General features: G+C 34.9%; 1 protein-coding gene across 1 annotated transcript; it reads left to right on the forward strand.

The window, feature by feature from the left end:
- The first annotated feature begins 842 nt into the window (after nt 1–842).
- On the forward strand, nt 843–1,502 carry LOC131856166 (ethylene-responsive transcription factor ERF104-like). The gene has a single exon (XM_059207597.1). The coding sequence runs from the start codon at nt 848–850 to the stop codon at nt 1,424–1,426; it is 579 nt and encodes a 192-aa protein (XP_059063580.1). The 5' UTR covers nt 843–847; the 3' UTR covers nt 1,427–1,502.
- The last annotated feature ends 12,221 nt before the right edge of the window (nt 1,503–13,723 follow it).

The raw sequence follows: 13,723 nt of genomic DNA on the forward strand, positions 1-13,723 counted from the left end.
CAACATACAAAAATAGTAAAAATTAAAGCACAACATATATTTGAAAAAAAAAAAAAATCCTTAAAAATCATAAAATAACTATAAAGTAAATAAAACAATTCTTAAGTAAATAAAATAACTCTTCTTGACATCTCATAAAGGTAAAATATAATATAAATAGATAAATATAAAATTCTTAAATAGTTATAAGATAAAACTATTTTTAAGAAAATCTATATAGAAGATGTAGCCATGTCTAAAAGGACCTGTTTCATTTTAATAAAAAATTAAATAAAATTTGATGAATAAAAAAAAATAATTCTTAAATAGTTCGAAAATAAAACTACCATACCTATCTTTAAAAAAAACTATGCAAAATATAAATCGATTTAATTTATTATGTATCTCATTCCATAAATATTTCACAAATATATTTTAATTTAATATTTTTATTAAACCATGTTATTTATTATTATTATAATATATTGTATTTATAATTTAAAATTACTTTGAAATTTGAAAAAAAATAAATGTCCCTTTTATATAATTTTGTTGTTAACATGGTTACGCCATTAATGTTTTCAAAATCGACATACGAAATTGGCTACGAAAGTTCCGCAAAAATATATTTGGCAGTATTCTATTTTTATAAAGGAACGTGCGTGACAGCTGGTCCTCGTTCAAATCAGTTCACCTTCCACGACGGTCAACATTTCATTTTTATATTTTTATTCTCTTCCTTCCTCGCTTCTTCCACCACCAATACCCTCTCTACTTTACCTTATCCCCTTCTTCTTATTCTTCTATATGACCAGTTACAACCATCTATCTGGCACAACTACATATTAAACATAATATTGTTCTGAAAATGATGAGTGAAGAGTATTATTCAGCTCTGCAACAGATCGCATTACATTTGCTCGGCGATGATTGCATTCACGGAGATCATTTGCCTGCCAATACGGAAAAGGGATCGAAGTGTGGCAATAGACGGACAATTAGTTCGTCGCTTAAGATTTCTGCTCCGTGTGAACCGCATTACAGAGGAGTGCGTCGCAGACCCTGGGGGAAATTCGCGGCGGAAATCAGGGACTCCGCCAGGCATGGGGCCCGCATTTGGCTTGGAACTTTCGACACTGCAGAGGCCGCCGCTGTTGCATATGACCGTGCCGCTTTTAAAATGAGAGGGGCCAAGGCTATGCTCAACTTTCCCCTCAACGCCTCCGCCTATGCTGAATCGATCTCAGAGTCATGTGGTCATGTGGAGTCTAACAAGAGGCGCTTAAAGAATATCGAAATAGAGGCTCAGCAGCCCCCTCGTACGAAGATTAAAAGAGATGTTGAAGTAAACGATGATGATGTTTTTGGGAAATTAGAAAAATTGGAGCCTCTTTCTCCGCTCCCCTTCTCTCTCTTTCCCTTCACGCCCTCACCCATAATGATATGATCGCCAGTCTTGTAAATTCATTCTTATTTTTTCATTCAATTATTCTTTAAATTTATTCTCCCGTATTTTTAATGGTTAAAAATCTTCTGGCCGTGAATTCTCATGCAAATTTTCACTTTATGAACAGCAGACAATGTTGACAATTAAAATTGTTTTATCTTAACGTAGAAAGAGTCCAGAAGTTTTCGACTATATAATTTTTTAGTGCCAATATCATATGAACTAATAATAAAGTTAAGATGCGCCATTATTATTCGACCTTCTCCCTTGATTAAAAAAACTTGAATACCAATCTATTAAATTCAATATTTGTAACTAAATACATTGTACAGAAACATATAACGTCACTTTATACATCATGTTCTTTAAAAAAAAACATCATCCTTCCAAAGGGTTTTAGTTGGGTTTTGCAGTTTACAGATATTTATTGATTTAAGTTTTTTACTTTGTTTTAATCTTTTCATCTCCGGTGATGTGCACCAATATGGAGTGTTTTGTTGGGCTTGTTTTTGAGGTTCTGGCCGTGAATGGTTTTACTTTGCCAAGTACTTGTTTAGTTTATTTTTAAGTTTTCAAAATTCGTAATGCATTATTTGATAGCGTCCTTATTTTGGTCCGCGGTGTGCTTGCAGGGTTGTTACTTTGGTTATGTTGTTTAACTATTTGTGGACGTGATTACTTTCAGTCTGCAACGTATCTGTCCACTTTGACAGGTATTTAGGTTTTGAGCATTCTGTTACCGTTTAAATTCTGGTCTAGGTTAAAAGAATTTTAGTTTGGTTTCGTTGCAAATTGATGTGTACTAATGCCGACGTTCTTTATGGCCTCTTGGAACCCTAAAATGTAATTTGTTTTATTGTTCTTGAGAATATTCTGTTGTGAAAATTTTCAGCGACCGTTCACTGTTGATTTTGAAGTTTTTTAAATTTGTAGTTTATTATTTTATAGGGTGCTTATTTTTTTTCGCGTGGTGTACTTGCAGGGTTGTTACTTTGTTTATGTTATTTAATTGTTTGTTGTCTTACTATGTACACATATGCATAGACATGTATTCATGTATATAAATACACATATGAACGCATATATATATATATATATATATATATATATATATATATATATATATGACACTTGCTCACTTTGACAGGTACTATATGTATATACATGTATGTATAGGTATGTATACATTTATATAAATACACACATGTACGCATATATATATATATATATATATATATATATATATATATATATATATATATATATATACATATATATATATATATATATATATATATATATATATATATATATATATAGATGTACATATGTATAATATCCTTGAGGAGATCTAATTTCCGTTTTGGCCCTTATGTATGTAGGGCTTAGGCCCTAATGAAACATAAAGAATTCCCTAACTTTTCTTGTCCATTTAAGGTAAAGTAGTCTTAATTGGAGATTCATAGTACAAAATGTACTTGTGAGGCAATTTCTAGGTGAAATCAAATAATAAACAGACTTTTTATCCCATAGGAACCAATATATACAACTCATAGAATAGCTACTATTCGTCTTGACTTTTAAATTTAATTAAGTTCAAAATAATAATAATGACATTAGTCTGATTTAGGGGTGAATTCACAAAACTGGTTCCCACTTTTGCCAACGAAATAATTTGGCGAAAGTGGGAATTTCGGATTTGACAATGTTCGAGCGAAACACAAATGTTCGCTCGGACTGCCCCTGGGAGTCCGAGCGAACCAAACGGTTTAGCTGGGTTCGAGCGAACACGGTGGTTCGAGCTAACCCATTAAATATCGAGCGAACACGGTGGTTCGAGCGAACCCATTAAATATCGATATTTAATGGGTTCGCTCGAACCCCCCATTCGCTCGAACCCTTGGCAGTTAGGGTTTTTTTTAAAATTTTATAAATATCGAAAATGACAGTTAAAAGGTCATTGTTACATTTGACTTTTTCTGTCTGGTGGGGGTTGGATCGAACCAGTCGTCAGCATCACGTCATCGAGCCTTGTCTGCAGCAGTTAGCATCTTTCTTATTTCAGTTTTCGACCCTTGTTATATCAGGTGCACAAAATAACCCTTTGTTTGGTTTAATAATGTCTTTTTTTATTAAATTTGTAAATAATTTATTTGTTAATTTAATTTTTTAATTAAATAATTATATATAGTTATTGGTTTTGAACATTTTAGAAAAATGTTTGATAATTTATTGTTTTTCATTATTTTAGAAAAATGTTTGATAATTTAATATTTTGATTGAAATGTGTAAATTTGTTTTTAAAATTACGTAATTGTATAGATGTATATTTTTTTCAACATTTTAAAAAATTGTTATGAAAAACATAGAAAACTACCCTGTAGTAAATCAGATCTTAGAAAAACATTAGCAAAAAAAGAAAAACGTTAAAAAAATTAATTTAAATAAACATTAGAAAATTTAGATACCAAATTTAAACAAATTAGACAAAATAAATTTCCTCTACAATGTGACCTATTTTCACATCCTATTACACGCACAACATGACCCCTTAAGACCACATATGACACTATACGTTCTCTTAGGAGGTCATAGAGGATCACATATAATATAATAGTGTACATGTATGACATTCCCTTTAGGATCACATCTAGTGTCCTAAGGGGTCATACGTGGTTCTAAGGGGTCACACGTGTTATAACACATGCGAGACCCCTTAGAATCGCATATGACCCCTTATAAAATTGTAGGGTGAATGACATACCCCTTAGTCCATCAAATAGTGTCTTAACACATACGTGACCCATTAAAATTGCATATGACCCTTTATAAAATCAATCTTAGTGTGAACGACATATCCCAAAACCCATCACATAGCGTCTTAAGGGGTCGTATGTGGTCCTAAGGGGTCACGCATGCTTTAACACATGCGTGACACCTTAGTAGGTCACATAGGACCCCTTATAACATCCTACTATACATATGACATTCCCCTTAGGATCACATAGTGTCATAAGGGGTCATATGTGGTTCTGAGGGGTCATGCATTTGTTATAACATATGCATGACCCCTTAGAACTGCATATGACCCCTTATAAAATCCTAGTGTGAACGACATACCCCTTAGTCCATCACATAGTGTCTTAAGGGGTCCTATGTTGTCCTAAGGGGTCATGCATGCATTAACACATGTGTGACCCCTTAGTAGGTCACATATGACCCCTTATAACATCCTACTGTACATATGACATTCCTCTTAGGATCATATAGTGTCCTAAGGGGTCATATGTGGTTAGACCCACATATGACCCCTTATAAAATCCTATAACCACATACGACCCCTTATAAAATCCTAGTGTGAACGACATACCCTTTAGTTCATCACATAGCGTCTTAAGGGTCGTATGTGGTCCTAGGGGCCACGCATGCATTGACACATACGTGACCCCTTAGTAGGTCACATGTATGACCCCTAATAACATCCTACTGTACATATGACATTTCCTATGTGTCCTAAGGGGTTGAATATGTGGTCCTAAGGGCTCACGCATGCATTAACACATGCGTGACCCCTTATAGAATCCTAGTGTGAACGACATACCCCTTAGTCCATCACATACTATCTTAAGGGGTCGTATGTGGTCCTAAGGGGTCAACATGCATTAACACATGTGTGACCCCCTTATAACATCCTACTGTACATATGACATTCCCCTTAGGATCATATAGTGTCCTAAGGGGTCATATGTGGTTAGACCCACATATGACCCCTTATAAAATCCTATAACCACATATGACCCCTTATAAAATCCTAGTGTGAACGACATACCCCTTAGCCCATCACATAGCGTCTTAAGGGGTCATATGTGGTCCTAAGGGGCCACGCATGCATTGACACATGCGTGACACCTTAGTAGGTCACATAGGACCCCTTATAACATCCTACTATACATATGACATTCCCCTTAGGATCACATAGTGTCATAAGGGGTCATATGTGGTTCTGAGGGGTCATGCATTTGTTATAACATATGCATGACCCCTTAGAACTGCATATGACCCCTTATAAAATCCTAGTGTGAACGACATACCCCTTAGTCCATCACATAGTGTCTTAAGGGGTCCTATGTTGTCCTAAGGGGTCACGCATGCATTAACACATGTGTGACCCCTTAGTAGGTCACATATGACCCCTTATAACATCCTACTGTACATATGACATTCCCCTTAGGATCATATAGTGTCCTAAGGGGTCATATGTTGTCCTAAGGGGTCACGCATGCATTAACACATGTGTGACCCCTTAGTAGGTCACATATGACCCCTTATAACATCCTACTATACATATGACATTCCCCTTAGGATCATATAGTGTCCTAAGGGGTCATATGTGGTTAGACCCACATATGACCCCTTATAAAATCCTATAACCACATATGACCCCTTATAAAATCCTAGTGTGAACGACATACCCTTTAGTTCATCACATAGCGTCTTAAGGGTTGTATGTGGTCCTAGGGGCCACGCATGCATTGACACATACGTGACCCCTTAGTAGGTCACATGTATGACCCCTAATAACATCCTACTGTACATATGACATTTCCTATGTGTCCTAAGGGGTTGAATATGTGGTCCTAAGGGCTCACACATGCATTAACACATGCATGACCCCTTATAACATCCTATTGTACATATGACATTCCCCTTAGGATCATATAGTGTCCTAAGGGGTCATATGTGGTTAGACCCACATATGACCCCTTATAAAATCCTATAACCACATATGACCCCTTATAAAATCCTAGTGTGAATGACATACCCCTTAGTTCATCACATAGCGTCTTAAGGGGTCATATGTGGTCCTAGGGGGCCACGCATGCATTGACACATACGTGACCCCTTAGTAGGTCACACATGACCCCTAATAACATCCTACTGTACATATGAAATTTCCTATGTGTCCTAAGGGGTTGAATATGTGGTCCTAAGGGCTCACGCATGCATTAACACCCTACTACACATATGACCCCTTATAACATCCTACTGTACATATGACATTCCCCTTAGGATCATATAGTGTCCTAAGGGGTCATATGTGGTTAGACCCACATATGACCCCTTATAACATCCTACTATACATATGACATTCCCCTTAGGATCATATAGTGTCCTAACATACATATGACGTGTTAGATCTCTCTATTCTTGAATTTTTTATGTATGTCAAAGATTTAAATATGTACATGTACATTAGATCTCTCTATCTCTCTGAAATATATGTTATCTCTAGATCTGAAATATATGAACTCTCTCTCTCTCACTGAAATATTTGAAATTTTTACATGTATTTTTTGAAAATGAAAATGATCTCTCTCTCTCTGTCATGAAGATTTATATGTATATAATCTCTCTCTCTCTCTCTAATGAAAATGATCTCTCTCTCTCTCTCTCTCATGAAAATGATCTCTCTCTCTGCTTATGTATTTATTTTAACTTTATGACATGTACCTAGATAGATGGCATCCCAGGATATACCTTCGCAGGCTCCTGATCAGGATCCACCTTCACAGGCTCCTGATCAGGATCCACCTGCGCAGGCTCCACATCAGGAGCCACCACAGCAGGATCCCCCCTTGCCCGATATTGCCACTATTTTTCATTACAGTGATCGAGAGCTGCATAGGTTGAGGGCCATACTAGATGACCCTCGTACTGATGGCGTGTACAAGAGTACGTGCACGTCCATTTTTGACAGTTTGCAGACATTGAGGGACCGCTTAGTATCTCATACCTCATTCTCACCTGAGGTTATAGAGGATATATATAGACAGTTGAGGAGTGAGGTGAGGGGTCCTCATTCTTTTGCTGATGTGGTGGGGGTGGTCTCGAAGGAGACCATCAAGGAGAGATGCTTCCCACAATATCAGGAGAAGAGTAAGGTGAGGGGATATCAGGTTACCAGATGTATTGACCCACAGGTTGCGTCACTGATTTACCCATGATTCTTAGCAGCCCATGGTCGTTATCCTAATAACGACCAGATTCCATTATACTTTGCACAACAGGTATTTGCTGAGGTTCATTGTCAGATGAAACCAAACTACCTTGATATTCTGAGATATTATGGACAGGGGAGGGGCAGGATTGCTGATAGAGATGCATACCGTAGGCGTGATAGAGCTCCGCCTAGACACAGGGACCTTGTTGGCCAGAGATTTCCTGCAGTAGTCCCAGCCATGGCACCCATAGCAGATCACGTTGTGATTGCTTCTCAGAGAGAAGCAATTGATAGGATTGGACATATTGCATCAGCAGCAGCCACCATATCTTCTGACAGGGTGGGCAGATATATGATGACTCGACCACGTTCGCGATCATCCATAGATCATGCATCTTCTAGTCATGGGGGGGCTTCAGATTCAGATGATCGGTATATTTCTGCTGGCATCCCCTCCCCAGATGAGGTAGCAGCTATAGTCGGAGGTAGTAGACATGTACAGATGTCGCAGTATTTAGTCGAGGACCTACTACATGCTTATAGTTTTATTTCATCTCGACTTGGGATACCATTGGGTGATGTTAGAGAGGAGATTCTCAGAGATGTTCAGGCTACAGCGGCATCGACGCATACCCCGAGGCAGTCACAGCATTCTCATCACTCTACGCATGCTCCAGGCACTGACCCACCTACAGATCACTCTGTTGCTGCAGAGGAGGAGCTACGAGCTGATGAGCTCCATATCACAGATGAGGGCCGATTGGATTCATGTGAGGAGATACGAGCTGATCAGGTACATATCACAGATGAGGGTTTGGACTCATTTGAGGATCAGCTGAGAGATTTGAGCCATACTGGATTTATGGACAGGCTACTACAGTCAGACACTTCATCCACGATGCCCACTCATCTAGTTAGCCCCTTGCACTCCTCAGTGATACGTACAGCTAGAGAGAGATATGCTGGCACGAGTGATGTTGTTGATATGATTACGGGACAGGATCAGTCTACTATAAAGCCTACTCCAGGTGATACACAGGTATGTACATGTACATGTGCGTTTAAAATTTTAGAAGATATGTATACTTACATTGCAAATTTGTACCTAATAAATCTATATATATATATAGATCTCATGTTTAATTTAAATAATCTAGAACTTTCTAAGTTTTAATTTGTAGATCATTTAAATTGATTGTGGACTAATCCTTAAATTGACAGTTAGCTCATGTCACTCCTTCCTTGAGCTCTGAGCATGTGCGTAGGAGAGATTCTTTAGATGCTGACATTAGTGTACAGGTTAGTTATGGTTTTTGGTATATATATATTTGATGTACATGCACGTCTAGAGAGATCTATATATATTATATTTAATATTTAAATAAATTATACTTTTGCAGGACTCCCCCTCAGATGGTCGCTCAGTTCGTAGCCGACATGATGATCCCCAGTGTTGATTTGCTCCAGACTTTATAGCTCATTTACATTTATCTTTTTATATACTTTCATATTATATATATATTCATGCACGTACATGGAGTTTAGACTCTAGATTATACTTTATACCTGGTTTATGTTTGACTCTGGATTATACTTTATACTTTATACATGGAGTTTAGACTCTAGATTATACTTTATACCTGGTTTGTGTTTGACTAGAGCTAGATTATACTTTATACATGGAGTTTAGACTATAGATTATACATGTTATAAGTTTTATACATGTTTGATTATATTATATTTATACACATGTTTGATTATATTCTAGATTTATGTACATGATGTTTGATTAAATTAGATTTAAATACATGATTGATTAGATTGTATATTTCATGCATGTGTACATCGACTTGTTTAGACTCTAGATTATACTTTATACCTGGTTTGTGTTTGATCAAGATCTATTATACATGTTTGATTATATTAGATTTATACACATGTTTGATTAAAGATTAGATTTAAATTCATGTTCAAGATTAGATTGTATATTTCATGCATGTACAACGACTTGTTTAGACTCTAGATTATACTTTATACCTGGTTTGTGTTTGATTGATCTATTATACATGTTTGATTATATTAGATTTATACACATGTTTGATTAAAGATTAGATTTAAATTCATGTTTGATTAGATTGTATATTTCATGCATGTACAACGACTTGTTTAGACTCTAGATTATTCTGTATACCTGGTTTGTGTTTGATCATCTATTATACATGTTTGATTATATTAGATTTATACATGTTTGATTAGATTAGATTTAAATACATGTTTGATTTTCAAACAAACTTGATTTAAATGTATTCAATTATACATGTTTGATTTTCAAACAAAAGAGTATGTATGAAATGAACAAACTAAACTAAGATAGGTCATGTATTGAATAGTTCACATCCAGTACATGTATATTACATAGGTATGTATATTTGTAGGTATGTGAGCTTCTAGGTATGTATATTGTAGTTAAATAGTTCACAACATGTACATGTCCTAATTCCATATTAAATATATCAATTTTACAAATGTACATATTACATTCTAATTTAAATATGCATTTTTTAATTAAATACAAATACAATTACATACAATTAAACACGTGCACATTTAAATACATCCTAATTTGATATAATGTATAAATAAACTTAAAAAAATATTTATCCTAAATAGTTTCAAAACAAGTTACTTGAGATCTAGAATTTATCTTGAACTTTTACATTAAAATTCAATTCAAGTGGATTACTAAATTATGTATATATAGTTCATACCACATCAAGTGGTTCACAACGCTCTTCAATAACACTTAATATTTTGTCATGATCTTCACTTTCTAGTCTCCACTTTTGAGTCCGCCCTCGACGTGGAACTGTTTGAAGAATTAGGCCAATAGCAATGACCAAGTGACTATACTGATATACCTTGTTATCAATTTGGTATTCAGTGAAATGAATCCCATGTTGAACAATTTTAACTTGTTTGAAATATGTCCCTTGCACTACAACTGATCCTGCATGTACATGTATATAAGAAACATGAGAAATTAAAAAAATTCACACAAGCGATTTGTATGTATGTACATATTCAAATCAGAACTCAAACCTGTGGGAAATGACATTCCATCACTCATCTCAGATTTTGATAACTTCTTTCTCTCTTCTGTGCAATGCAATAAATAATAACTAACACCTTCTATATTTCCATCTTCTGCTATGACTGCAAAAATATCTCCTGCAATTTGACACAAGTTAAATAAATTCTAAGTTATATGTCATTTTTAAGGAAATGTTTACATGTGTACGTCATGTACATACATACCTTTTTTAATCAATCCTGAAATATGATCGTAATCACCAGAAATCAAAGGAATGTCTTCAAAGTTTTCATCCTCATTTGAATCCTCGTATGTGTCAGAAACATCTAGTGGCACCATTTTCCATTCACTAACATATCCAAGCTCTTGGTTCTTGCAATCAACATAGTTTTCGAAAATGCATTCAGAACAAAAACATGAATAATCTCTAGTGTATAATGTCCATGGGCGATTATCTGTACTCATGACACAATGCAAAGATCTTGTCCTCTCCACACTCTTGCATCCATGCATTGATTTTCTATCCACATCTGTAAAATGTACATGTGTACAAGAATACATACATGTAGATCAAGTTGTTAAATTAAAAAAAAATAGAATAAAATACTAAAAGAGAACACGTACCGGTTATCTCCCAAAACACTCTATATGGAATGGGCTTATATGTTCTTGATGATGATTCCCCAGGATAATTAGGTTGTTCAAAGTGTTTCTTACACCATTCAACAACATCATGTGCATTTTCTATACGTTCTCCTGTGTACTTTATTTGATGCTTTCTTATAGCACGTTTGATACAAGCTCCTGCACCATCATGTTCACCCTTTCCATGACCACTCTCAAAAAAACTCCAAACTTGTGGTATTTTGTCATTTCGATGATATCTACATAGTGCATAAAATGGCCTCGAAGATTTGAATTGTGCCGCACATCCATCAGACCAAACAAAATGTTTAACTATTGTTATGCCTCTATCTTTCAAATATTCAAAAAACTTCTTAAAGCAATGTTGTACAAAAAGTGTGTCATGCTCCTTATCATCACTGATATAGAAGTGGTACTCTTTCTTAATGACACGATTTTCAAATGTACTATCAACACCATCTAAATTCATCTGTGCATGTCGATAACACACATGCACGAAAATAGTGATTTGCTTTGAAAAATAATACTCTGATTGAATCTCTTTTTGATGCACAAAAGAGTAATTCTCTGCGAAGTCAACTACAGATAAAATAGTTCCAAGTGGGAAAGTGTCTCTTAATCTTTTAAATTGTTCTGCTTGCCACTTGGCAAAAAAACCATGGCATATGTATGGTTTTATCAACTTACGAAAATTTTCCATAAATGTTCCAATAGGTATTTCTTCTTCTACATAATCTAGTCTTGTAGATTCCTTTCCAAATTTTGTTTCAATTTTTTTGTACTTATAACTCTTGCAATTTACCATCTTCCTCATGTCAGTATCTTCATCTCTCAAAGGCAATTTAGCCAAGTCCCCGCATGTTCCACAAATTCCTCTTATGCAATTTATTTGACCGGTTGCATTATCATCTGATTTATCACATAAGATGGATGCTATGAATTGACTTGTTCGTTTAGGAGGAGCATTTTCATAACCATCATTATCTTCTCTAATCTTTCGAAACACCTGATAGTACAAGTCAAATTCGATGTGATAACGACAACAACAAGTTTCGAAAACTTTGTTTAACTTCACATAATATGGCCTTAACCGTTCAAACATGGTTTGTCCAATCTTTATATGAGGGTTTGTTTTAGTAAACAATACATACAATTCATGTTTTGTTGTGTCTAGCCAATGTTTTACATGGAGATCATAATGATCAGGACCAATCCTTTGCTTGATAACATCTCTACTATTTGATGAAGGGCGAGTATTATCATTCCAAAAACTTGTCACAAAGTTCCTAACAACATCTTCAATTCTATCAGAACGAGGAGCTCTACACATAATTGCCCAATTCCCTTCTGAGGTAGTATCATCCAAAATCTTTCTCCTTTTAACATATTTAGATATTGTCCTTCTACTAAAACCAAACTCAGATGACAGTGAAGAGATTTGTCTTTTTTGAGGCAATCTTTCATTTACTAAAGATGTCAACATCACTCTTCTTGAAATGGTCTTATCTAGTTTTCGAGATTTTTTACCAATGTTCACCAAACCTTTCTTAACATTATCAACAATAGATTTTTGTAGCTGAGAATATTTCCTCTTTTGATTTGTTGTATCTATACCCAACAATTTCATTGGATCTATTAAGTCTTTATGAGTAAGTACAATTGATAACAATTGAGCTTTTTCTAGTGTAGTATCAAGATTGTTGAAATGCGACATTATTTCTTTTGCACTTTTATTCATTGACCTCCTTTTAGTATGTCTAGGTTCTTCACTGAGACGTTTCAACTCATCCACATCCATTTCAAGTAAATGATCTAAATTTTTATAAGAAATATTTCTCTTCACCTGTTTAGCTAGATCCACAATATGCTCATCCATATCAGTGGTAGGAGGTAAGGAGCCTGACCCCTCTCCTTCAAAGGTCTCCATTGGTTCAACTTGGACAATCTCCTCCCTATGTTCATCAACTATATTGTGTTCTTCAACAGGTTCATTTGCCCGTTCTGCACATAATTTAAGAGTTTGTGTAAGGTTCTTGAATTAATCAGAGATTATTCAATTAGGATTAAGAATAGGGGTGAATTTGGCTTAAAGCTTTACATGTTAAAATTAAAGCCCATTCAATTTGGTTTATTAAATTTAAATACTTTTTTAAGACCTTATTGTTATAACTCTAATTAAATTACTTGTTTAGGTTTAAAGTTCAATTTGTTCTTAGGTTAGGATTAAAGTTCAATCTCTAATTTTGAGCACTAATTTAACACATAAAATAAAATTTTGATAAATTAGAAATTCCAATTTTGAAAATTAAAAGTACAAATATTTTGATGCATGCATACGATAACTTAGGTGACCTCATATTAATTTGTTATGGACCATAATCTAAGTGGACTATAATTTGTCACATGTGAGTATATTTAAGACCTATTATTGCATAATAGACCTCCTAATCTGAAATGTTTTTGCATGTACGTGAAGTTGAATATAAATAGTTCACCTAAATTATTCAACATGTTTAATAGGAGAAAAATGCAATTACACAACAAGCAAGTTGATAGAAAT

The sequence above is a fragment of the Cryptomeria japonica genome, chromosome 6 (assembly GCF_030272615.1).
Source record: "Cryptomeria japonica chromosome 6, Sugi_1.0, whole genome shotgun sequence".
Classification (NCBI taxonomy): Eukaryota; Viridiplantae; Streptophyta; class Pinopsida; order Cupressales; family Cupressaceae; genus Cryptomeria; species Cryptomeria japonica.

What these genes read in the sequence shown, in the direction of transcription:
- LOC131856166 (XM_059207597.1), top strand. Translation starts at nt 848, where the DNA reads ATGATGAGTGAAGAGTATTATTCAGCTCTGCAACAGATCGCATTACAT.